Here is a 27,807-nt window from a genome sequence, read left to right as displayed (position 1 = left end):
ATCTGTCTATCTATGTATCTGTCTATCTATCTATCTATCTATCTATCTCTCTCTCTCTCACTCTCACTCACTCTCACTCTCTTCTCCAGGTGCATACACGCTTATTATGACTCACTTTTCACATCCGACCCTTATTTTAATCCACATAATCCTTGAATTTACACATTTACATTCCCTCTTCTCCTTCCATAACTGGTCCTTCAACATTATTGCTACCCCTTCCTTAGCTCTAACCCTCTCAGATACTCCTGACTTAATCCCATTTATTTCTCCCCACTGAAACTTGCTTACCCCCTTCAGCTTTGTTTCGCTTAGGGCCAGGACATCCAACTTCTTTTCATTCATAACATCAGCAATCATCTCTTTCTTATCATCTACACTACATCCACACACATTCAAGCATCCCAGTTTTATAAAGTTTTTCTTCTTCTCATTTTTAGTAAGTGTGTAAGTGTGTACAGGAGAAAGGGTTACTAGCCCATTGCTCCCGGCATTTTAGTCGCCTCATACGACACACATGGCTTATGGAGGAAAGATTCTTTTCCACTTCCCCATGGACAATAGAGAAAAAAAAAACAAGAACAAGAGATTTTAAGAAAAAGAAGAAAAACCCTAGATGTGTGTATGTATATATATGCATGTGCATGCCTGTGTACTGTGACCTAAGTGTAAGTAGAAGTAGCAAGATGTACCTGTTATCCAGCATGTTTGTGAGACAGAAAAAAGACACCAGCAATCCTACCATCATGTAAAACAGTTAAAGGTTTCTGTTTCACAGTCATCTGGCGGGACGGTAGTAACTCCCTGGGTGGTTGCTGTCTACCAACCTACTACCTTGAAGAGGAGTCCTGTCTTTCTCCTTGTTGAGATACACTTGTTCTGGAGAACAGAAAAGTACTTTCTATTCTTCAACCCTGCTTCCTCAATTTTTTCATATGCCTCCCTTGCAAGCCACTCTCCATTCATTACTGCTAACATTTCACTTTGTCACCACAAATTTAAATAAATAATTTGTGCTGGTGTCTTTTGTCTGTCTCATAAATATGCAAGATTACAGGTACGTCTTGCTACTTCTACTTACATTTAGGTCACATACATGTACACGTTTATTTATACACACTCGTCTGAGTTTTATTTGATTTGATCTTAATAGTTCTTGTTCTTATTACTTTCCCTTTTATATCTGGGGGGAAGTGGAATAAGAATCTTTCCTCCGTAAGCCATGCGTGTTGTAAAAGTCAACTAAAATGCCGGGAACAATGGGCTAGTAACCCCTTTTCATGTAATAATTACTAAAAAGAATAAGAAGAAAATTTGTCACAGTGGGATGTCTGAATGTGCGTGGATGTTGTGCAGATGATAAAAAAAAAAGAGATGATTGTGGATGTTATGAATGAGAAGAAACGATGTCCTGGCTTTAAGTGAAACAAAGCTGAAAGGGGTGGGAGAGTTTCAGTGGAGAGGAATAAATGGGATTAAGTCTTGTTTCTTCTTGTCCAGACCAGAGCTTTGATGAGATGTGTAAGGAAGAAGGATGGGTAAGGATAGAAATTTTGGAAAAGGGTGGGAGGGGGGAGAGAGGTAGGATATAAAAGGTAAGTGGCCCAACCACTTTGGTGTAATTTAAAAAGTGTACGTGAAATGATAAGATATTCTTTAAGGGGTATAAGACTAACCCATCAGAGTCACATAGATATAACAGATATATAAGTACATGACTCTGAATTGGTAGTAATTATACAAGTTGCAATTGCTTTTTTTATTTTTTTTTTTTTTTTTTTTTTTTTTTTTTGCGATTGCACAACGGATATTTATGCGACAATGAAGGCAATAATTTTCTGGCCAGTTTATAGAATTACGTGACAATGGCTTCTTACAGGTGGTGTCCAGCCATAGTAAATAGCATAATTTTTACATTAGATTGTTATATAAGATTTCTCCCTAATTGGGGGCGATGATGTTCTCAGTATACATAGAAGGGTTCTGGTGTTACTCAATCTTCTTCATCAGGGAGGTTGCTCAATATCATGGGTCGATGGTAATCATCTTTATGTATAAAACGACGGACCCTCTGTGGGGATTAGGTCAGGGGTTTCAAATAGAGTTAGAGCTAAAGAAGGAGTAGCAATAATGTTGAAGGATAAGCTATGGTAGGAAAAGAGGGACTACAAATGTATTAATTCAAGGATTATGTGGAGTAAAATAAAGGTTGGATGTGAAAAGTGGGTTATAGTAACCATATATGCACCTGGAGAAGAGACAAGTGTAGAGGAGAGAGAGAGATTTTGTAAAATTTTGAGTGAATGCGTGGGGAATTTTGAACCAAGTGTGAGAGTATTTGTGGTTGGGGATTTCAATGCTAAAGTGGGAAAAAATGTTGTGGAGGGAGTAGTAAGTAAATTTGGGGTGCCAGTTAGAGTAAGAGGTAGATGGGACAAGAGGAAAATGACAACAACAAGTAAGAGGGAGATAAGATAAGAGAGATAAGATTTTGTTTGGATTTTTAACCCCGGAGGGTTAGCCACCCAGGATAACCCAAGAAAGTCAGTGCGTCATCGAGGACTGTCTAACTTATTTCCATTGGGGTCCTTAATCTTGTCCCCCAGGATGCGACCCACACCAGTCGACTAACACCCAGGTATCTATTTGCTGCTAGGTGAACAGGACAACAGGTGTAAGGAAACGTGTCGAATGTTTCCACCCGCCGGGAATCGAACCCGGGCCCTCCGTGTGTGAAGCGGGAGCTTTAGCCACCAGGCCACCGGGCCTGGTGGCTAAAATATATAATGAAAGTGTATAAACTAAGGGAGGAGGAAGTTCAGGGGAGATATAAGAAACTATTGGCAGAAAGGTGGGCTGGTGCAAGTATGAATAGTGGGGGGGTTGAAGAGGGTTGGAATAGTTTTAAAAATGCAGTATTAGAATGTGGGGAATAAGTTTGTGGTTATAGGAGGGTGGGTGCAAGAGCAAAGAGGAGTGATTGGTGGAATGATGAAGTAAAGGGTGTGATAAAAGAGAAAAAGGTAGCTCATGAGAGGTTTTTACAAAACAGAAGTGTTATACGAAGAGTAGAGTAGTATATGGAGAGTAAAAGAAAGGTGAAGAGAGTGGTGAGAGTGTGCAAAAGGAGAGCAGATGATAGAGTGGGAGAGGCACTGTCAAGAAATTTTAATGAAAATAAGAAAATATTTTGGTGTGAGTTAAACAAGTTAAGAAAGCCTAGGGAACGAAAGGATATGTCAGTTAAAAACAGAGTATGAGAGTTAGTAGATGGGGAGATGGAGGTTTTGGGTAGATGGCGAGAATATTTTGAGGAACTTTTAAATGTCGACGAAGAAAGGGAGGCGGTAATTTTGTGCACTAGCCAGGGAGGTATACCATCTTGTAGGAGTGAAGAAGAGCAGGATGTGAGTGTAGGGGAGGTGCGTGAGGCATTACGTAGAGTGAAAGGGGGTAAAGCAGCTGGAACTGACGGGATCATGACAGAAATGTTAAAAGCAGGGGGGGGTATATAGTGTTGGAGTGGTTGGTATTTTTGTTTAATAAATGTATGAAAGAGGGGAAGGTACCTAGGGATTGGCAGAGAGGATGTATAGTCCCTTTATGTAAAGGGAAAGGGGACAAAAGAAATTGTAAAAATTATAGAGGATTAAGTTTACTGAGTATACCAGGAAAAGTGTACAGTAGGGTTATAATTGAAAGAATTAGAGGTAAGACAGAATGTAGGATTGCAGATGAGCAAGGAGGTTTCAGAGTGGGTAGGGGATGTGTAGATCAAGTGTTTACATTGAAGCATATATGTGAACAGTATTCAGATAAAAGTAGAGAAGTTTTTATTGGAAGGAAGGCGGGGTAGGGGTCGGCCTAGGAAAGGTTGGAGGGAGGGGGTAAAGGAGGTTTTGTGTGCGAGGGGCTTGGACTTCCAGCAGGCATGCGTGAGCGTGTTTGATAGGAGTGAATGGAGACAAATGGTTTTTAATACTTGACGTGCTGTTGGAGTGTGAGCAAAGTAACATTTATGAAGGGGTTCAGGGAAACCGGCAGGCCGGACTTGAGTCCTGGAGATGGGAAGTACAGTGCCTGCACTCTGAAGGAGGGGTGTTAATGTTGCAGTTTAAAAACTGTAGTGTAAAGCACCCTTCTGGCAAGACAGTGATGGAGTGAATGATGGTGAAAGTTTTTCTTTTTCGGGCCACCCTGCCTTGGTGGGAATCGGCCAGTGTGATAATAAATAATAAATAATAAGTTTTTATTGCATTTATGGATTTAGGAAAGGCATATGATAGAGTGGATAGGGGAGCAATGTGGCAGATGTTGCAAGTATATGGAATAGGTGGTAAGTTACTAAATGCTGTAAAGAGTTTTTATGAAGATAGTGAGGCTCAGGTTAGGGTGTGTAGAAGAGAGGGAGACTACTTCCCAGTAAAAGTAGGTCTTAGAGAGGGATGTGTAATGTCACCATGGTTGTTTAATATATTTATAGATGGGGTTGTAAAAGAAGTAAATGCTACGGTGTTCAGGAGAGGGGCGAGATTAAATTATGGAGAATCAAATACAAAATGGGAATTGACACACTTGCTTTTTGCTGATGATACTGTGCTTATGGGAGATTCTAAAGAAAAATTGCAAAGGTTAGTGGATGAGTTTGGGAATGTATGTAAAGGTAGAAAGTTGAAAGTGAACATAGAAAAGAGTAAGGTTATGAGGGTATCAAATGATTTAAATAAAGAAAAATTGGATATCAAATTGGGGAGGAGGAGTATGGAAGAAGTGAATGTTTTCAGATACTTGGGAGTTGACGTGTCGGCAGATGGATTTATAAAGGATGAGGTTAATCATAGAATTGATGAGGGAAAAAAGGTGAGTGGTGCATTGAGGTATATGTGGAGACAAAAAACGTTATCTATGGAGGCAAAGAAGGGAATGTATGAAAGTATAGTAGTACCAACACTTACATGGGTGTGAAGCTTGGGTTGTGAATGCAGCAGCGAGGAGGTGGTTGGAGGCAGTGGAGATGTCCTGTCTAAGGGCAATGTGTGGTGTAAATATTATGCAGAAAATTCAAAGTGTGGAAATTAGGAGAGGGTGTGGAGTTAATAAAAGTATTAGTCAGAGGGCTGAAGAGGTGTTGTTGAGGTGGTTTGGTCATTTAGAGAGAATGGATCAAAGTAGAATGACATTGAGAGCATATAAATCTGTAGGGAAAGGAAGGCAGGGTAGTGGTTGTCCTTGAAAAGGTTGGAAGGAAGGGGTAAGGGAGGTTTTGTGGGTGAGGGGCTTGGACTTCCAGCAGGCGTGCATGAGCGTGTTCGATAGGAGTGAATGGAGACGAATGGTATTTGGGAGATGATGATCTGTTGGAGTGTGAGCAGGGTAATATTTAGTGAAAGGATTCAGGGAAACTGGTTATTTTTATATAGCCAGACTTGAGTCCTGGAAATGGGAAGTACATTGCCTGCACTCTAAAGGAGGGTTCGGGATATTAGCAGTTTGGAGGGATATGTTGTGTATCTTTATACATATATGCTTCTAAACTGTTGTATTCTGAACACCTCTGCAAAAACAGTGATTATGTGTGAGTGTGGTGAAAGTGTTGAATGATGATGAAAGTATTTTCTTTTTGGGGATTTTCTTTCTTTTTTGGGTCACCCTGCCTCAGTGCGAGACGGCTGACTCGTTGAAAAAAAAAATGTATGAATACAGCAAAAACAAATGCAATATATTATTCAGTATTGATAGCCTAGTGTATCATTATCATTAGTCAAGAATAGATTTATATTGGCAATTATGATTTTCTTTACCAGGTATATGATGCTTGCATTTTTGTGTTCTTTATGGAGATATACTTGTACCTTTTTCATTTATTTTAATAAATTATATAACTTATGTGGCAATAACTGAAGTAATTTAAATTGACAGACCAATTAAAATGCATCATAGTAATATGGTGTACATGGTTGCCTTGACTATGGTCAAAATGTAAACAAACATCTAAATGCATTTAGTGTAAATATACACTCTCTATTTTATAAATTAAAAAGATTGCTGATCTGATTTCAGGTTAATGCCATTGACTGCTTTAGACCTGAGAGTATGTGGAGCACAGTGCAAATGGCTTTTGGTCTCTCAAATATTGCAAAGATGCTAATTGACCAAGTATGTATAATTTTTATTTTGTGCTTTTTCACCAGAATATTCACAATATGCTGTATATAAGAAATTTTAACATTTTTGTGACTACTTTCAAAAACTTAAAAAATATACTTTATGAATTTTCTTGTATCGTAATAATGATCATATGCAAACCAAATATTTCTTTATTATAGGCAACAATGGCAGATAATCGTACAGTTGACAGGGCACGTGCTTGGTGTGGATCATGTGGCATAGCATACTTGCGCTTATCTCCTCAACTTTCCTTGGATGTTCAGCTGGACGAGACTCGGGATGAAATTCTTGTCAATGCTTTATGGGAGACAATGGTTTACATTCGAAGCAAGAAAGCTGAGATAGACCAGTTTGCAGCTTTATTAATGTCTGGTTACTCTCCTTAGTTAAGAAGCAAATGTAACAACATAAAGTGGGTGTATGTTCAACAGCAGAACATTGAGAATTTGTTAATATAGATTGCTGATTTTGAATAACATAATGTTCAGTGCAATATTAGGTGGCCACAAATAACCCTCACATAGGAGAAAGATATTTATGACATTTGGTTCGACTTGGACCATTAACTAGTTGCACATGTGTGACTAGTTAACCCTTTCAGGGTCGACAGGCCCTCTCAGAGACTTGTTTTCAGGGTCGGCCAAATTTAAAAAAAAAAAAAAATTCTTATGAAAAGATAGATAATCTTTTCCCGATCATAATGACACCAAAAGTATGAAATTTGGTGGAAAACTTACAGAATTATGCTTTAGCGAAGTTAGCGGTCTCGACAATGTTTACGCATCGGCGATTTTGCCCACTTTGAGCCCTATTTTCAGCCAATTCAGTGTACTTGTCGACAAAAATCAAAACTATTTCGCTAGAACTCCATTTTTTCTATCGAATGAGTACAAGAAACCACCCATTTACTGATTTCAACTATCCAATACAGTGGTCAGAATTTAGCAATTTTGCCAATTTCACACAAATTTCAAAAGATGCCAATTTCCAAATAGGGTCCAGAATAAACAAGAAAGACATTCCTGGCACTAAAATAACAAGTTCTCTGTTCATTAGTCACATCTCCATGCCCCTCTTACATTTTTTTTTTTTTCCACTTTGATTTTTTATTCTCAAAATAGCCCTTGTGGCTTAGCGCTTCTTTTTGATTATAATAATAATAATAATATTCTCAAAAAAATAGAAGATTTACTGTTATGCAGACTACTGCATTGGTGTAGAAATGGTATAAATAATATCAGCGCACTTGTGAAACAATATTAGACTCACCAGTTGACGTGTATTGGATGCATATCATGATTTGTTTACTTTTGAACTTTGGTAAAAATCGAACATTTCTGCTACTTTGAGCTCAATTTCAAATTCAATTCAAAGTTTATTCTCTATAAAGATTACAATGTTGAATTTACAGAATTTGGTTGTTGTGTGGTTTACTTGTAGTTAAATAATGATTACAGAGTGTACCACTAGAACGCCTAGCATGGCTAGGCATTTCGGGCAGACTTAGTTTAATTCTTAATTTTAAAATATTACAAATTATGAGGTAAGTTGGTATTATGGCTAAGTAACTAAATACTAGTTTGTGAGTTTAGCAATGTGAATGCTTTTGTTTTGGCACAGTACATAGTTTCAGTATTGGAGTATCATAGGATTCATTATTTTAAGATTGAGATTAATATTTCTGTTTATGGTCAAATGGGTGAGTGAGTGTAAGTGTGAACCACCAGGTGGTATTCGTGTAGTTAGTTGATGGGGTTTATCAGGGAGATAAGATGTTTTCTAATGGTAGTTTTGAAGGTGATGAATGTGTCTGCAGTTCTAGAGTTCTCAGGTAGGGTGTTCCAGATTTTAGGACCTTTGACATACATTGAATTTTTGTAAAGGTTTAGTCGGACATGGGGAATGTCGTAGAGATGTTTGTGTCTGGTGTTATGCCTGTGGGTTCTGTCACAGCTATCAAGAAAGCGTTTTAGGTCAAGGTTGATATTGGAGTTTAAGGTCCTGTAGATGTAGATTGCACAGTAGTAAGTGTGGATGTATCGAACAGGGAGTAAGTTTAGATCTATGAAGAGTGGGGGGGTGTGTTGCCAGGGATGGGATTTAGTGATTATTCTTACTGCAGCTTTTTGTTGGGTTATTATTGGCTTTAGGTGTGTTGCTGCAGTTGATCCCCAAACACAAATAGCATAGGTGAGGTATGGATAAATAAGTGAGTGGTATAGTGTGAGAAGGGCATTTTGCGGCACATAGTATCGTATCCTGGAGAGGATCCCAACTGTTTTGGATACTTTTTTGGTTATGTGTTGGATATGGGTGCTGAAATTCAGGTTGTTGTCAAGGTATAGGCCTAGGAATTTGCCCTTATTATGTCTGGTAATTAGAGTGTTGTCGATCTTAATGTTAATTTGTGCATCTCCTGCTCTGCTACCAAACATAATATACTAGTAGGTTTTGTCAGTGTTAAGCGTAAGTTTATTGGCTGTCATCCAAGTCGATATTTTGATCAGCTCCTCGTTAACAATGGTGTTGAGGGTGGCAAGATTAGGGTGAGAGATGACATAAGTCGTGTCGTCAGCAAAGAGAATGGGTTTCAGGTGTTGGGATACGTTTGGAAGATCATTGATGTATATGAGGAAGAGCAGGGGACCAAGGACACTTCCCTGCGGAACTCCAGTATCAAGTGGCCGTGTTGTTGATGCTGTGTCTTTAATGGTAACATACTGATACCTATTAGTAAGGTAAGATTTGAAATAAGCAAGCGCATGGCCTCTTATACCGTAATGGTCAAGTTTGTGGAGTAGGATGTCGTGGTCTACTGTGTCAAAAGCTTTTCTTAGGTCAATAAAAATTCCTAGTGGATATTCCTTATTTTCCAATGCCGTGTAAAGCAGATCTAGCATTTTTATGATTGCATCATTAGTGCTTTTATTTTTCCTAAATCCAAATTGGCAGGGGTTGAGTATGTTTTGTGCTGTTATAAATGAATATAGTCTCCTGTGCACGAGTTTCTCAAAGATTTTGGATAGCAATGGTAAGTTTGATATTGGCCTATAGTTGTTTAAGTCTGTAGGGTCACCACCTTTATGTATTGGTGTAACAAGATACTTTTCTTTGTAAGACCAGTCAAAATCATCTCAATTTCTGTAATGTCTTCCATTCTATAAAATGAGACCAGGAAAACGAGAATACAACAATAAATACCATATGAAAATGCAGTGCAAAGTCGCTGTTTTAATCAAAAACACGGTCAACGTTTTTTATTTTCTCATTACACACTGTGTGCTGCAGGATTTTTTTTTATACCGCGCACACTGACCACATAGACTCATTCTTTCATATGTAGGCCTTCCAGCTTTCTCTCACTAGATTTGAGGGCACAGGAATTTAGGCGTACTAGTACGTCAAAAGCCCTGGCTCGTAAGCCGTACTAGTACGGCCGAAACCCTGAAAGGGTTAATGGTCCAAGTCGGACTGAAACATCGTCATAAGTTTCTTTTTCTTATGTGCGGGTTATATGTGTATTGTTCTAGTCACGGTATTGTGCTTTTTTGCTCTTTATTAGGTGGCCCTTAGAAGTACTTTTCTTTCTGGATAATATCTTGAGTTTCAGGTCACTACAAAGGGGTACTTTGCATTAAACTCATCAGTCATTTTCTGTAAAGGCAGAAATTACATTCACTATCATTCTTTAATTGCCTCTCCAGAAGACCAAAGACATTCTCTCAGTGTTAACATTAATGAAGCTCTTATATAAGATATGTCAAATAATGGATCACATTGCTGTATTAATTATAAGTGATTTCTTATCAATTTTCCATGTGTGCTTTTTTTCACTTCATTTTGGATACCTCAAAAATTATTTTAAGGAAATAGCTTCAGATTTTGAGTGGATGCCATTATATTGTCATATAATACATCATCAGTGTTAGTCTTTGTAACCTTCATAGTAAAAAGCTCCAGAACTACAGTGCTCCTTTAATATTCAGATGCATTACTTACCTACAAGTCACAGCTAATGCCAAATCTGTGAAGACCAAAACATTGGTGTGGCTGTGTTTTTCATCAAGAACAGTGCACCACCAACTGCAGTGAATTACATTATTAAAATATGTACATAATATGAATTGTAATGTATTCCTTTATACTGTGTGTGTGTGTGTATTTTTTTGGTGTTGTACAGGGCCCATGAAAAACAGTTCATTGAATACCTAAACCAAAGACTGAGAGTTCACTATTATTCTGTTAATATTTTAATTACAGTATCTCATATTATATTTAAATTATTACATAAGAGTATTGGGAATGAATATGTTTGGGTAACATTTCAATGAAGCTCTTGCTAATATATCAATTACTAATTTAGTAAGATTAACATATTTCACTATCCTTTTCATGAGAGGTCCATGGGTCAGACATACATGGCTAATTGTGAATTATAATTATAATCAAGGAGGAGCACTAAACCCATAGGGATTATACAGCACCTGTGGGGGAGGGGATGGAAGGTATTCAGGCTTAATTCAGGGAACTGGAGCACAGATCCAATTCCCTAGATCAAGTGCCCCCTCACCAGCATCTAGGAACCTCCCTTAAGGGGGCTAATTGTGATGAGAGACAAAATTTCTTGCTTTATTGTGACAAAAGATTAGACATTTCTATCAAGTAATCCCCTCAAGAAAGGTTCCTTGATGCTGGTGAGGGGCTCTTGATCTAGGGAATTGGATCTGCTCCAGTTCCCTGAATTAAGCCTGAATACCTTCCACATATCCCCCTTACAAGTTCTGTATAATCCTATGGGTTTAGAGCTTCCCCCTTGATTATAATAATAAAAATTATATCATGTAATACTGTATTGTATAGTTAAACTATTTTAAGTGTTACTCCACTGCTTTTGCCCCCTAGTGTTCAGCAAGAGGGATTTTTTTTTTTTTAACACATTGGCCATCTCCCACCAAACAAGGTGACCTAAAAGAAAGAAAAACCCCAAAAGAAAGAAAAAAATTTCAATATCAGTCAACACTTTCACCATCACTCATACATAATCACTGTCTTTGCAGAGGCACCCAGATACAACAGTTTAGATAGTCACTCCAAACTGCAAAAGGATTATAGTTTTATAATATGTGATAAATGGTTTAACCCTTTGACTGTTTTGGCTGTATATATACGTCTTACGAGCCAGTGTTTCAGACGTTTATATACTCAATAATTCTAGCGACTTCAAATCAAGCAGGAGAAAGCTGGTAGGCCCACATGTGAGAGAATGGATCTGTGTGGTCAGTGTGCACCATATAAAAAATTATCCTGCAGCACGCAGTGCATAATGAGAAAAAAAACTGACCGTTTTTTTAACCCTTAAACTGTCCAAGCAGATCTATGTTCGTATGCTTAGTGCTCCAAAAGTAGATCTACGTTTTTTTTTTATATATTTTCAAATATAACAAAAAAAAAGTAAATCAAAGTTTTTTTACATTTTCATATGTAAAAAAAAAATCTACTTTTTTTACATATTTTCAAATGTTGAAAAAACGTAGATCTACGTTTGGACAGTTTAAGGGTTAATTAAAATGCCGACTTTGTGGTCTATTTTCGTATGGTATTTATGGTTGTATTCTCGTTTTCTTGGTCTCATTTGATCGAATGGAAAACATATTATAGAAATAGAAGTGATTTTGATTGGTTTTACTATGAAAAGAACCTTGAAATGGAGCTCAAAATAGGGGAAATGTTTGATTTTTGCCAATGTTCAAAAGTAAACAAATGATGTCATTGTCCAATAAATGTCCAACTAGCCATTCTAATATGCAGTCATGAATGGGTTGACATTATTTATACAATTATTACAATATTGCAGTAGTCTGCATAACAGTAAATCTTCTTTTTTGTTAGAATAAAAATTCAAAATAGAAAGCAAGAGTAATATCAGAGGGGCCTGGAGACATGACTGATGAACAAAGAAAATGTTATTTTAGAGCCAGGAATGTCTGCATTGTTCATTCTGGACCCCATTTTGAAATTGTCATTTTTTAATTTTCATGAAATTGGCCAAATTGCAAATTTCTGACCACGTTATTGGTTAGTTGAAATCGGTATATGGGCAGTTTCCTGTACTCATTCGCTAAAACAAATGGAGTTCTAAAGAAATAGCTATGAGTTTGATCGACTGGAACAATGGAATTAGTGAAAAATAGGGCTCAAAGTGGGTGAAATTGCCAATTTGTAAATATCGCTGAGGTCGCTGACTTCGCGAGAGCGTAATTCCGTCAGTTTTCCATCAATTTTCGTTCTTTTGGTGTCATTGCAATCAGGAAAAGATTCTCTATCATTTCACAAGAAAAAATATTGGGGGGGGGGGAATTTTGCAACACCAGGAGACACCTCAGGATTTGGGGTTGCAACAGTCAAGGGGTTAAAACTGACTAGTTGAAGATTGAGACACTTATGCAACATATGGGAATCTTTATTGAAGAAGCATTTCTCCTGAGTGCAGTATATAAGCCACTTCTATGGCCCTATGCTGTACTTTCTACAAGAATGATGGACTGAACACATCGACTCCAGGCTGAGGGACTGATTACCTGATTTGTATTGGACTGATGAAGCCACTGTGTGGCAAAACGTTTCTTCAATAAAGATTCCCATATGTTGGATAAGTGTCTCAATCTTCAGTTTTATAATCATGTGGTAGGACACTATGGGTGATAATACTATTCCTTTGCAGAAAATGAGGAGGGATAAAGTAAATAAAATGTAACGCTGCACTGTATAGTTTCAGAAATCACATTTATTTAGGGCATAAAGATATAAATTATTGGACCTATATATTTATGACATATAAGGAAGTTTATAGATTATATCTGGTGTGCTTGTTAGAAAACTAAGATTAATAAAATTTTAAGTGATTGTGTGTGAATATTGATGAAAGTGCTGAATGCTGGAGAATGTGTGTCTTTTTTGGGTCACCCTGCCTCAGTGGGAAACTGCCATGTGTTAAAAAAAAAAGTTGTACATTAAAACAGTGTTTTGTTGTGTCTTGGGAGAGGATGGAACATGGTAATCACATTCTATGAGAAAATCAGATAGAAGTGACCTTTGCAGTTCAATAACCAACGTATGATTATGACTGGCTTTCCCACAGTTTTCTTTACTAAGAGCGTGCCATTGCAAAAACCTGGCCATTCATAAGTGCTCCTGGAAGAAAAATTATGGACAGTCCATGCCATGCCCTCTGAAGATGAAGTACCATAAACACACTACTTTGTCTTAAGTAGAAGCTCAGCTTGCCTCTCCAACAGTATAGATGTTAAATTAAGAGGTTTGGTGTTGACCACTGCCTTAATTGGATGGTTATGCATTGTTTCTTCTTGGTTTGGTAGTGGTTTGTGTGTTGGTCTACCTGTGTAATGTCCTCCCACTGGAATGGATACACAGCTTTTTTTTGCCAGATTGTGTGATCCCAAAGTATTTTCACAAAAGCTATATACATTTCTCATTGCAGTCATCCACATTACTACTGTGTTCACCTTTGCACTTGTTGTAGTTATAGACTTAAAGTGCATTACAAGCAATCCAGAGCTTTTAATTCATATCCCATCATCCTTTGTATTTAACAGCTGGTTATGTTGCACCTTCAGCAAATATAAATATCTTTTGCCCAGTCACAATCTTTTGGGAGGTTCTTTGATGCTGTTACCTTCTCTCAGGCTGCCCTTTTCATGGAAAGTCCTGAGTTTATGCAGATTTTCTCTGACTTGTTGCAAAAACTGCAACTGCTTCTCACATTTGCTTAACCTCCTCTCAACATCAGCACCCTTTTACCGTATCTTTTCATATATAATACTGTACTGAAAATTCCCCCTCAAGAGAGGTGAGGGGCTCTTGATCCAAGGAATCCTCCCTTTGCTTGTATTGAACTTTATTGCCTATTATTCCCACTAGGCACTGTATGACTCTTGTGGGTTTGGCCATTTCCCAGTGAATGCAGTACTAATAATGTACTAAAAATTATTAAAAAAACTTAACATGGTATTCTACATTCATAAAAATACCTGAAATACTCGGAAGGAGGGAAGCACATTTCACCTTAAACTTTCTTTACTTATTAATTGCTGTATAGCCCTTATGGCTTAGTGCTTCTTTTTGATTATAATAATAATAATAATTTAGTTATAGGTAATACATATTTTAAGAAAAAGAGGATAAATAAGTATACACGATATGATGTAGGGCGAAATGACAGTAGTTTGTTGGATTATGTATTGGTAGATAAAAGACTGTTGAGTAGACTTCAGGATGTACATGTTTATAGAGGGGCCATAGATATATCAGATCACTTTCTAGTTGTAGCGACACTGAGAGTAAAAGGTAGATGGGATACAAGGAGAATAGAAGCATCAGGGAAGAGAGAGGTGAAGGTTTATAAACTAAAAGAGGAGGCAGTTAGGGTAAGATATAAACAGCTATTGGAGGATAGATGGGCTAATGAGAGCATAGGCAATGGGGTCGAAGAGGTATGGGGTAGGTTTAAAAATGTAGTGTTAGAGTGTTCAGCAGAAGTTTGTGGTTACAGGAAAGTGGGTGCAGGAGGGAAGAGGAGCGATTGGTGGAATGATGATGTAAAGAGAGTAGTAAGGGAGAAAAAGTTAGCATATGAGAAGTTTTTACAAAGTAGAAGTGATGCAAGGAGGGAAGAGTATATGGAGAAAAAGAGAGAAGTTAAGAGAGTGGTGAAGCAATGTAAAAAGAGAGCAAATGAGAGAGTGGGTGAGATGTTATCAACAAATTTTGTTGAAAATAAGAAAAAGTTTTGGAGTGAGATTAACAAGTTAAGAAAGCCTAGAGAACAAATGGATTTGTCAGTTAAAAATAGGAGAGGAGAGTTATTAAATGGAGAGTTAGAGGTATTGGGAAGATGGAAGGAATATTTTGAGGAATTGTTAAATGTTGATGAAGATAGGGAAGCTGTGATTTCGTGTATAGGGCAAGGAGGAATAACATCTTGTAGGAGTGAGGAAGAGCCAGTTGTGAGTGTGGGGGAAGTTCGTGAGGCAGTAGGTAAAATGAAAGGGGGTAAGGCAGCCGGGATTGATGGGATAAAGATAGAAATGTTAAAAGCAGGTGGGGATATAGTTTTGGAGTGGTTGGTGCAATTATTTAATAAATGTATGGAAGAGGGTAAGGTACCTAGGGATTGGCAGAGAGCATGCATAGTTCCTTTGTATAAAGGCAAAGGGGATAAAAGAGAGTGCAAAAATTATAGGGGGATAAGTCTGTTGAGTGTACCTGGTAAAGTGTATGGTAGAGTTATAATTGAAAGAATTAAGAGTAAGACGGAGAATAGGATAGCAGATGAACAAGGAGGCTTTAGGAAAGGTAGGGGGTGTGTGGACCAGGTGTTTACAGTGAAACATATAAGTGAACAGTATTTAGATAAGGCTAAAGAGGTCTTTGTGGCATTTATGGATTTGGAAAAGGCGTATGACAGGGTGGATAGGGGGGCAATGTGGCAGATGTTGCAAGTGTATGGTGTAGGAGGTAGGTTACTGAAAGCAGTGAAGAGTTTTTACGAGGATAGTGAGGCTCAAGTTAGAGTATGTAGGAAAGAGGGAAATTTTTTCCCAGTAAAAGTAGGCCTTAGACAAGGATGTGTGATGTCACCGTGGTTGTTTAATATATTTATAGATGGGGTTGTAAGAGAAGTAAATGCGAGGGTCTTGGCAAGAGGCGTGGAGTTAAAAGATAAAGAATCACACACAAAGTGGGAGTTGTCACAGCTGCTCTTTGCTGATGACACTGTGCTCTTGGGAGATTCTGAAGAGAAGTTGCAGAGATTGGTGGATGAATTTGGTAGGGTGTGCAAAAGAAGAAAATTAAAGGTGAATACAGGAAAGAGTAAGGTTATGAGGATAACAAAAGGATTAGGTGATGAAAGATTGAATATCAGATTGGAGGGAGAGAGTATGGAGGAGGTGAACGTATTCAGATATTTGGGAGTGGACGTGTCAGCGGATGGGTCTATGAAAGATGAGGTGAATCATATTATTGATGAGGGAAAAAGAGTGAGTGGTGCACTTAGGAGTCTGTGGAGACAAAGAACTTTGTCCTTGGAGGCAAAGAGGGGAATGTATGAGAGTATAGTTTTACCAACGCTCTTATATGGGTGTGAAGCGTGGGTGATGAATGTTGCAGCGAGGAGAAGGCTGGAGGCAGTGGAGATGTCATGTCTGAGGGCAATGTGTGGTGTGAATATAATGCAGAGAATTCGTAGTTTGGAAGTTAGGAGGAGGTGTGGGATTACCAAAACTGTTGTCCAGAGGGCTGAGGAAGGGTTGTTGAGGTGGTTCGGACATGTAGAGAGAATGGAGCGAAACAGAATGACTTCAAGAGTGTATCAGTCTGTAGTGGAAGGAAGGCGGGGTAGGGGTCGGCCTTGGAAGGGTTGGAGGGAGGGGGTAAAGGAGGTTTTGTGTGCGAGGGGCTTGGACTTCCAGCAGGCATGCGTGAGCGTGTTTGATAGGAGTGAATGGAGACAAATGGTTTTTAATACTTGACGTGCTGTTGGAGTGTGAGCAAAGTAACATTTATGAAGGGATTCAGGGAAACCGGCAGGCCGGACTTGAGTCCTGGAGATGGGAAGTACAGTGCCTGCACTCTGAAGGAGGGGTGTTAATGTTGCAGTTTAAAAACTGTAGTGTAAAGCACCCTTCTGGCAAGACAGTGATGGAGTGAATGATGGTGAAAGTTTTTCTTTTTCGGGCCACCCTGCCTTGGTGGGAATCGGCCGGTGTGATAATAAAAAAAAAAAAAAATAATAATTTACTTATTAATACCCATTTACTCAGAAAAAAAAAATGGCAGATATAATAAGTTTGTTAAATTTATAAAAGCCCATAAAATTTTCAGCAAGTCTATGAGAAATTGAAAAAGCCTATTCTGCAAAAATATTCTAGCAGATTACCTCCTCGAGGGAGATGCCTCGATGATAGTGAAAGGCTTTTGATCCAAAGAACAGAACTTATTCAAACCAAGCTGTATAGTCCTTGTCGCTTAGCGCTTCTTTTTGATTATAATAATTATTCAAACCATACCCCCGGCCGGGATTGAACCCGCGGTTATAGTCTCTCAAAACTCCAGCCCGTCGCGTTAGCCACTAGACCAGCTAGCCACAATAAGATTCATCCAACTAGGTATATTTCTACACCATAGGGTATAATCCTCCGGTTAATTATAATAATAATAATAATCACAGGAAGGTTAACACAGGCTCTGTGACCACAAATGCATGTTGGTGAGGGGCTCTTTTTACTGTGCTCCAGACGAATGCCTGCCACATCCCCCCCCCAGGCGCTGTATAATCCTCCGGGTTTAGCGCTTCCCCCTTGATTATAATAATAATAATGTGACCACAAATGCAAGTTTTTACAGACGAATCTCCAGCTAGCGTGGCCGTGACGAACTCTAGCTCAAGTCCCTTCACTGCCGTCAACATGAGTCATGTTGACGGCAGTGAAGGGACTTGAGCTAGAGTGCGTCATGGCCACACTAGCTGGAGATTCGTCTGTAAAAACTTGCATTTGTGGTCACAGAGGTGCCTGTGCTAACCTTCGGGCTAACCTGACGCGACGGGCTGGAGTTTTGAGATTCTATGACCGCGGGTTCAATCCCGGCCGGGGGTATGGTTTGTTTGCAATCGTGTCATTACGATTTCTTGAGTCAGAACTTATTCAAATTCCATCCAAAGAAGGGAGGATATCTAAAGTAATAGGACACAAGTGCAACTAATGTAACATTTATTGTGGCAACATTTCACTCTCCAGGAGCTTTGTCAAGCCATTACCTGGAGAGCATTTTGCTCCTGGAGAGTGAAACTTTGCCACAATAAAATGTTACATTAGTTGCACGTGTGTCCTTTTACTTTACACATTGTCAGTAATTTTACCAACATATATACGGCTGGTGCGTTGAAAGAAGAAAGAAATATACAAGGCAGGACATCTCCCACTTTCAAGGTGCTATATGACTTCTACAAGTTTACTGCTTCCCCCCTCCCTCCTTTCCCTGATTAAAGTAAATATCAGAAGATTGATAAAAACAGGCTCAATATATTTAGTACAAGTTTATTAAATCATAATCAACATATATTGATGTAACAAGACAATTATACCTAGAGACAGCACCTGCTCACTACTGCACCTGACTCGTCACCAAGTAACCTCAAGTTTGGGTCAAGTACAAAATATTCACTTCTCGTATGCAAAATAAAATTACAAATGTACAGTTTCATTATATTCCTTCACGCACTCAAACAGGATCATGCCAAAGATATGGACAATTAACTAATTGTTAAATTAAAATTTTAATCAAATTATTTACAATATCTTCCACAAAGAGATGCTTAAAAACTGAGGTCCACTTCACTTTACAGATTATCTTTATGAAAATGAGAGAAAAAGTATAGTATATACTCAACAGTATTTGTGAAAATGAACAAAACAGGGTTATTACTACTATTACTATATCCATTGTAGTCAATCTCTGGGTTACATTATTTGTTCCACACAAAACTGTTCAAAGATGAAAATAATGAACTGCTAGTACACACAAAAAAAGGCCTTATATTTGAAGAACAAACAATATTAAAAAAAATATAGGTTTGTTCAATCCATATTTTGAATTAAAATACCTAATGTCAGGTTTTTAAGCATTTTGTATACATTGAAAATTTAAGAAAATTTTAATCCCCATTTCTACAATGAGAGCCTCTCCAACAGTCTTGCCATTTATGTTGATTTTTCTCTCATTTCACAAATCAAACTGACTTTTTGTACCAACTTTAACTTTTCCCTTTGCACTTGTCTTCCCCTGCATACACCTTTTATTTTCCTACCTGTTAAAAGTTTATGAATATATAATACTGTAATTTATAATTTGAGAATCCTAAAACATTATACCCCATTCTAAGTCTGAGTAGCACAAAATTTTGCTCATACAGTATAAAATTATACAGCAGTACACTATTGTACGTATATAGCTGGTTGTCACTGTAATCTCTAATAATTTCATTACAGTAAAATGTTAAAATGCACATAGAAGATATTACCTTTGAATAGCATTTTAACTAAGTCATCTCAGTAACTGTTGAGTTTGTCACTAATTTAAATTTTCAAATTTTATCACTTAAGATGTTCAAAATGGTTTCACATTGCATATGCAATATATTTACCTTTTTAAACAGTGGTCCCTGACCAACAGCTAAATATTCATGGAGCAGCCAGAGGAAGCACAATTCTCATAACCTTAACTTAAAGCATTTAAAGAATGAAAGATGATGGAGAACCATGACAAACCCAAAGATGTGCATCTAATAGAACCAACATTCACAATGCATTCGATTGTTATAATGCTGCTAACATTCATTCTCTCATCGATCTGATGAACCCAGGGGAGTAGAAGTCTTCTTTCCTGAGGAAAAACATAATGGTCAAAATTAAACACATTTAATTTCTCAATGTATTTAACTTGTGTATAACTGTCACCACAACTTATTACTGAAAGTTTCTGTTATGATGCTTTGTGTGACCTCTTTCAGTTTAGTGCTTCTCTATTAATATAATATTTACCAATTTAACTAGACTACTCATTCAACATACAGTTTCAAACAAACAGCCTTTGCTTCTTTTTATCAATTACTACTCTTGATACTACCAACCACATAAATGTAACAAAATTATATCTTCAGAACTATCACTTACAGAATTCTATAGTGATTCAGAACACAGATACATATTTAATGTATAGTAAGGTATCCACTTGTCAAAGTTGAAGCAATTATCTTTAAGCACTTAGAATGACAAAACAGAAGACAGACTGGCAAAAAAAATTAATGGGGGTTGCACTTTTAACCAAACTACCTAGCACATCTGCAGTTAGTTACTGACTAGTTATTTGCAATTTAAGTGCCTATTTTAAGTTACAGAAGCATATCAGTGTTTGTGGTGTACAATCTTGTATAATTATTTGAAGAATCCCAGTAATTATTGCACTTAAGCCCCTCCCCCCCTTTTTGGTACCCCACTTCATAAATACACAATTATTTGCTTAGAAATACTATGATTTCAGAATTTTTTCTTGGTTTAAAACTGATTCCTTGTTCTCTCTGTTGGTGACTTTTATGTAGTTATAATGTCTCCTGTTTCTCCTATTAACCAACATGTTCAGTCTCAGTGTAACTAACAGATATTTAAAGCAAATTCATAAATAAGTACATTGTACTTTGTGACAACATAGCAAAGCTGAAGCATGATAAAATAATCAACTTCCTCATTAACTGAAACTTGAAAATATTCAGACTAGGACTTACAGTACTATCACTTACCAGCATATTCATTTTCCTATGTGAACGTTTAATTGGTAACCAAAACATACACCACCTTCAACTGTTATCTGAGCTGTATAGGATTAGATACCATTTACATTTCTACGACTGATGTTACATTATTTAGACACTACCCTAACCTTGGTGGGAGATGGCTGGTGTTAAAAAAAATTTACTCATAAAAACCAAAACTTAACAAAAATACTTTTCCTATTTTATATAACCAAAGAAACTCTCCAAATCTCATATGCTATTTTTTCAATGGTGCTATCATTAATACAGATCTCATTTTGCTAGTTAGTTAGCCTCTAATAACATACTGGCATTACTCCCCTCAAGGGAGGTTCCCTGGTACTAGTGAGGGGTCTTGATGCAAGGAATTGGATTTCTTTCCCTTCCTTGGATTTAACCTGAATGCCTCCTATTTCCCAGGTGTTATATGACCTTGACGGGTTTAGCATTTCCCCAGGATTCAACTTATCTGAGAGCCAGGTTAGCACAACTCTCTTTCCACTGCTGTTTTATCCCTTTGTGTAAGATAATGCTTGTACCATATAGAAATGTTTACTAAACATATTCAAGCCCCAGCTAGATTTGTAGAGCTTTCTAACTCCTCTGACTCAAAACAAAAGTTCTGAGACACCATTATTAATCACAGCAGTTTACTCCTTATTTCTCCACCACGAAAAGGTAAGTAAAATTACTGTAAATTACAAAGAGTAATACAAAATGAGCATACAGTACTGTACAGGTTACAATGCCCATATTCTTAGTGTCTGGTCGTCCTCCACATCAATGGACAAAATCCACTACCTCAACAAAAGAGAATGATCATGAGATATTAATTTCATAATTCAGGATTTGCTGACAATTGGCATTATTGTACACTACATCCTCCCTATTAGTCTGTTAATGAGAGGTTTTACTGCACTGCATATGGGCACAAAGGCCAAGGGATCCCAGCATCTTCCATTCTTATGTAAATATAACACAGTAATGAGCATGTTTGAGATTCATATCTTTTGAAAATAGTCCAAATATTTGTGTGTAGATGTAAGTAGTAGGTTGGCAGACAGCAACCGCCCAGGGAGGTACTACCGTCCTGCCGAGTGTAAAACGGAATCCTGTAATTGTTTTACATGATGGTAGGATTGCTGGTGTCATTTTTCTGTCTCTTAAACATGCAAGATTTCAGGTATGTCTTGCTACTTCTACTTACACTTAGGTCACACTACACATACATGTACAAGCATATATATACACACCCCTCTGGGCTTTCTTCTATTTTCTTTCTAGTTCTTGTTCTTGTTTATTTCCTCTTATCTCCATGGGGAAGTGGAACAGAATTCTTCCTCTGTAAGCCATGCGTGTTGTAAGAGGCAACTAAAATGCCAGGAGCAAGGGCCTAGTAACCCCTTCTCCTGTATAAATTAGTAAATTTAAAAAGAGAAACTTTCGTTTTTCTTTTTGGGCCACCCTGCCTCGGTGGGATACGGCCGTTTTGTTGAAAAAAAAAAATTAAGTATTTACCAACTGCCAGTCAAAATACAACTAGACAAGCCAGCTGCAATATAAATCACAACTTGTGTGAAATTAGAGGCATAGTAACATCCAAATGCTTAGAATTAAATATTATCCATAAAGGTTTGAATTAAATTTCATATAGGTGAGTACAAGTGAATCAACAATCTAGATAAGCAGTTACCAGATTACTAGGAGCATTTTTATTTCAAACATGAAATACTATGCTTCTCACATTTTTATAGCAGAGTGGTCATTGTCTGAAAGCATGGCAATTAGTTGTCCTTGCTCTATACTTTGCCAGAAGTTTTGTAGATTTTTAAAATTTCTGTTTCCTAGTTCTGGCAGCATGCAAAAAAATAAAAACAAATAAATAATGCAAAATAAAAACAAACAAACATTTAATGGCTAAACCCAAAATACACAAAGGAGATCCCTGTGTGGAAGGAAACAACCTTTAGCTCCACTTCAACATAAAGCTTTCGGGCAATACTTAAGAGCATGCACACATGTGAATGCTTATATGTATATGTCCACACAAAACCTAACAGTGCACACAAGTTCAACATACCTTTAATATGAGGTGGACGTAACCTGGGGTCATCACTGTTATAATCTGGTTGATGAAAATAGTGAGGAGAAGATCTATGCCTTATGTAACCATCTGGTGACCTCGTGATGAAATGTCTGTCAGGAGAGCGTCTTTCTAATCTACGGTCTGGGCTGTGTCGATGAGACCGACGATCTGGCGATCTCATGCGATCTGAACGTCTATCTGGCGATCTTGTTCTATCAGATCTTCTATCAGGAGACCGATTGCGGTGTAATTCTGGTGAAGGTGGCCTATTACGATGGGGTGGAGGTGAATATCTGCGATCTGAGAAATGTGAACGGTCACTTCCAGGTGAATAACGATCATTTCGGTGGTCGTAAGCTGGAGACCCAGTACGCCGGAATGGAGGTGAAGATATTCCACCAGCAGGGGGTAAGCGACGATCCCCAGGAAGAGGAGGTAAAGGTCCCATAAATGGAGGTTCCCCAGAGAGGAATGGAGGAGGAGGAGGCAAGCCATGAGGTGGTGGTGGTACACCATGAGGTAGTCCAGGAGGAGGTGGAACTCCTGGGGGTAAACCATGTGGTGGTGGTACACCAGGAGGAAGGGGACCTCCTGGTGCAAACATCATTGGGTGAATAGGAGGGGGTCCATGCAAAGGATGTGGAGGAACAGGTGGAGAATCTACATCACGGTGCAGGGACGTCAGACCAGAGTGATTCCCATCTACTACACCATCCAGGATAGGTCCAGGGGAGGACATACTTCCATTAGCATCTACACCTGCAGAAAAATAATCTTAATCTGTTATAAGGTACAGCACTATTCAACAGTAATTATGGTTAGGATTATAATTTTATCTTAAGTGTTAACCCTTTGAGGATTTCGGCCATACTAGTACGGCTTACGACCCAGGGTTTTTCACATACTAGTACGCCTAAATTCTAGCGCCCTCAAATCTGGTAGGCCTACATATGAAACAATGGGTCTATGTGGTCAGTGTGCGCAGTATAAAAAATTCCTGCAGAGCACAGTGCGTAACGAAAAAAAGAAACTGACCGTGTTTTTGGAATAAAACAGCAACTTTGCACTGTATTTTCGTATGGTATTTATTGTTGTATTCTATTTTTCTTGGTTTCATTTTATAGAATGGAAGACATATTACAAAAATTAAGATGATTTTGACTGGTTTTACAATGAAAAGTACCTTGAAATTGAGTGCAAAGTAGCAGAAATGTTCGACTTTTATCAAAGTTCAAAAGTAAACAAATCATGCCAAACGTCCAATACACGTAACTGGTGAGTCTAATATTCTTTCACAAGTACGTTGATATTATTTATACCATTTCTACACTAATGCAGCAGTTTGCATAACAGTAAATCTTCTATTTTTTGTAATAAAAAAAATTCGAAGTGGAAAGCCAAAGAAATATAAGAGGGGCCTGGGGATGTGACTAACGAACAGAGAACTTGTTATTTTAGTGCCAGGAATGTCTTTCTTGTTTATTCTGGACCCTATTCGGAAATTGGCATCTTTTGAAATTTGTGTGAAATTGGCAAAATTGCTAAATTCTGACCATTTTATTGGATAGTTGAAATTGGTAAATGGGTGGTTTCTTGTACTCATTCGATAGAAAAAACGGAGTTCTAGCAAAATAGTTATGATTTTTGTCGACTAGTACATTGGAATTGGCCAAAAATAGGACTCAAAGTGGGCAAAATCGCCGATGCGTAAACATTGTTGAGACCGCTAACTTCGCGAGACCATAATTCTGTAAGTTTTCCATCAAATTTCATACTTTTGGTGTCATTATGATCAGGAAAAGATTCTCCATCTTTTCGTAAGATTTTTTTTTTTTTTTTTTTTTTTTTTTAAATTTGGCTGACCCTGAGAACAAGTTTCGGAGAGGGCCTGTCGACCCTCAAAGGTTTAAAAGAAAATATCTAAGGAACAATTTTCTACAAAGATCATTGCCAAACCTAAATGGCTTCAAGGACAATACAGGAGATTTTAGAAATATTTTTGAACTTGATTTACAGACAGCATATCCCCCACTAATTTTTTTTTTTTTTTTTTTTACCTAAAATTAAAGACTATGTATTATAGTACTCAGAAGAGTTCCCCTTTTTCCTTTCCTACTTTTCCCATATTTCCAATTTCCTAACCTCCCTCTATCCCACCCTCTCTCCCATTGTATCTGACATAATACACTTGATATATACTTTCCACCTTGTCACTGTTGTGGTTGAGGGAGGCGAGTGATTGGACACATGGCATGGGAATATTGTGGTGAGGGAAAAATAGGCACAAACAGCAGCAGCAGGACTGTTTCCCTTTCTCCCATCATTTCTGACAACACTATTTACACTTGCCACCCTCTCGCTGCTGCAAAGAAGGTATCAGATGCCTGGGCACATAGCATGGGAAGGTTCTGGTAAGGGTAACCAGATGATCAACTTGCGGAGCTAGAGTATGAGTAAGTGTGTTCGCATACACCCAATCAAATATTGGACATAACTGCCCCACAGACCAACGTAATTATTAAATCGACATTTCTAGTTATTTTATTTATTTATTATCACACTGGCCGATTCCCACCAAGGCAGGGTGGCCTGAAAAAGAAAAGCTTTCACCATCATTCACTCCATCACTGTCTTGCCAGAAGGGTGCTTTACACTACAGTTTTTAAACTGCAACATTAACACCCCTCCTTCAGAGTGCAGGCACTGTACTTCCCATCTCCAGGACTCAAGTCCGGCCTGCCAGTTTCCCTGAACCCCTTCATAAATGTTACTTTGCTCACACTCCAACAGCACGTCAAGTATTAAAAACCATTTGTCTCCATTCACTCCTATCAAACACGCTCACGCATGCCTGCTGGAAGTCCAAGCCCCTCGCACACAAAACCTCCTTTACCCCTCCCTCCAACCTTTCCTAGGCCGACCCCTACCTCGCCTTCCTTCCACTACAGACTGATACACTCTTGAAGTCACTCTGTTTCACTCCATTCTCTCTACATGTCCGAACCACCTCAACAACCCTTCCTCAGCCCTCTGAACAACAGTTTTGGTAATCCCGCACCTCCTCCTAACTTCCAAACTACGAATTCTCTGCATTATATTCACACCACACATTGACCCCAGACATGACATCTCCACTGCCTCCAGCCTTCTCCTCGCTGCAACATTCATCACCCATGCTTCACACCCATATAAGAGCGTTGGTAAAACTATGCTCTCATACATTCCCCTCTTTGCCTCCAAGGACAAAGTTCTTTGTCTCCACAGACTCCTAAGTGCACCGCTTACCCTTTTCCCCTCATCAATTCTATGATTCACCTCATCTTTCATAGACCCATCTGCTGACACGTCCACTCCCAAACATCTGAATACATTCACCTCCTCCATACTCTCTCCCTCCAATCTGATATCCAATCTTTCATCACCTAATCTTTTTATCCTCATAACCTTACTCTTTCTTGTATTCACTTTTAATTTTCTTCTTTTGCATACCCTACTAAATTCATCCACCAACCTCTGCAACTTCTCTTCAGAATCTCCCAAGAGCACAGTGTCATCAGCAAAGAGCAACTGTGACAACTCCCACTTTATGTGTGTTTCTTTATCTTTTAACTCCATGCCTCTTGCCAAGACCCTCGCATTTACTTCTCTTACAACCCCATCTATAAATATATTAAATAACCACGGTGACATCACACATCCTTGTCTAAGGCCTACTTTTACTGGGAAATAATCTCCCTCTTTCCTACATACTCTAACTTGAGCCTCACTATCCTCGTAAAAACTCTTCACTGCTTTCGGTAACCTACCTCCTACACCATACACCTGCAACATCTGCCACACTGCCCCCCTATCCACCCTGTCATACGCCTTTTCCAAATCCATAAATGCCACAAAAACCTCTTTAGCCTTATCTAAATACTGTTCACTTATATGTTTCACTGTAAACACCTGGTCTACACACCCCTACCTTTCCTAAAGCCTCCTTGTTCATCTGCTATCCTATTCTCCGTCTTACTCTTAATTCTTCGTGATCTGTTTCGTTTTTATAGGACAATGTTTGTTGAATAGTCTAAGTGTTTTGTTAAGAAAAATGTCTGTCCAATCATCAGTACCATTGGCATTGGAGAATTCTGTAGGCCAGTCAACAGTCTCTAGGTCTGCTGTGAAATTCCTTGTTGAGGCCTCATCACGGAGTCTAAATGAAACTTTGTTGTATTCGAGCAGTGGCTTACTAATGTTTGTTAAGAGGAAGGTTGGGTAGTGGTCTGTAGTGCTGTCTGTGATTATCCCTGCTTTAAGGGGGGCTAGTATATTGGTCCATATGTGTTCTATTATGGTTGCACTCGTCTCAAGTCATCCTGGTTGGTTTAGTTATTGTTGGTATGAGAAGTGTGTTGTTCATATTGTTGATGAAATCAGTTACAGGCTGATCATCTGGTAGGCCAAGGTTGATACTGAAGTCACCAGCTAAGAGAAGGTGGTGCTTGTTCATTTGTCTGTTTGTTATTAGTGTCTTTAGATTCTCACTGAAATTTGGGATGTTTGTGTGGGGTATCCGGTAAATGGCACCGATTGTTATAGGCGTCTTAAGGGTTTTAACAGTAAAATTAGCAAAAATGTATTCCCTATATTCATCACTAGAGCAAGTGGTGCTAATACAAGATAGTTGGTTAGAGTAACAGATTGCAATACCACCCCCAACTTGGTATGGTCTGCAGTTGTGGATTGCTGTGTATCCTGGTATTGGGTAGATATCTCTTGTGTCCTGCTTAAGCCAGGTCTCAGTAAGAATAATGCAGGAGAAGGGTGTCTTTAGCGACTCAAGGAGTGCCAGGAGGTCATCATAGTGTTTGCTTAAGGACCTGATGTTGTAGTTAAGAACTGATAGACTTTGAGCACTGTTTAGGATAGTGCTGGCTTGTGATGCTGTGTAATAAAGGCAGTTACTTTCCAGTAGGTTTTGATTGTGTGTTAGATTATGGAGGTTTAGATCAGGGTCAACGTGATCATTCATCTTTTAGGTTTAAATAGTGGTTATTTATATCCTGTATTGTGCGGTGAGTTCTAATATCGATATCTGTAGTAGTGGGAAGTTTGGATAAGTATACTGCTAAAGCACTTTGGTCATACAGAGTTTTTTTTTTTTTTTTTTTTTTTTTTTTTTCAA

At 38.3% G+C, this 27,807-nt stretch overlaps 2 protein-coding genes across 9 annotated transcripts in view; one reads left to right on the top strand and one right to left on the bottom strand.

Moving 5' to 3' along the window:
* The window catches only part of iPLA2-VIA (calcium-independent phospholipase A2 VIA), an 82,107-nt gene extending 68,371 nt beyond the window's left edge, over positions 1 to 13,736 (top strand). For both annotated transcript variants that reach the window (XM_053789165.2, XM_053789164.2), the window contains exons 14-15: positions 6,061 to 6,156; positions 6,327 to 13,736. In XM_053789165.2, the coding sequence (XP_053645140.1) occupies positions 6,061 to 6,156; positions 6,327 to 6,554 (324 nt within the window). In that variant the 3' untranslated portion in view covers positions 6,555 to 13,736. The remainder of the gene's footprint in view (positions 1 to 6,060; positions 6,157 to 6,326) is intronic.
* A 4,532-nt stretch (positions 13,737 to 18,268) lies between these two features.
* LOC128697363 (uncharacterized) overlaps positions 18,269 to 27,807 on the bottom strand; it is a 152,571-nt gene continuing 143,032 nt past the window's right edge. For 6 of the 7 annotated variants that reach the window (XM_070094111.1, XM_070094104.1, XM_070094109.1 and 3 more), the window contains 3 exons: positions 22,635 to 23,399; positions 22,299 to 22,404; positions 18,269 to 19,629 (listed from right to left, as the gene is read on the bottom strand). In XM_070094111.1, coding sequence (XP_069950212.1) covers positions 19,581 to 19,629; positions 22,299 to 22,404; positions 22,635 to 23,399 — 920 coding nt within the window. In that variant the 3' untranslated portion in view covers positions 18,269 to 19,580. The remainder of the gene's footprint in view (positions 19,630 to 22,298; positions 22,405 to 22,634; positions 23,400 to 27,807) is intronic. The other variant, XM_070094110.1, reaches the window with a different exon arrangement.

This window comes from Cherax quadricarinatus, chromosome 44 (genome assembly GCF_038502225.1).
Source record: "Cherax quadricarinatus isolate ZL_2023a chromosome 44, ASM3850222v1, whole genome shotgun sequence".
In the NCBI taxonomy this organism is placed as follows: Eukaryota; Metazoa; Arthropoda; class Malacostraca; order Decapoda; family Parastacidae; genus Cherax; species Cherax quadricarinatus.
Note: the sequence above shows the minus strand (reverse complement) of the source record. Positions and strands in the feature narration are given on the sequence as shown.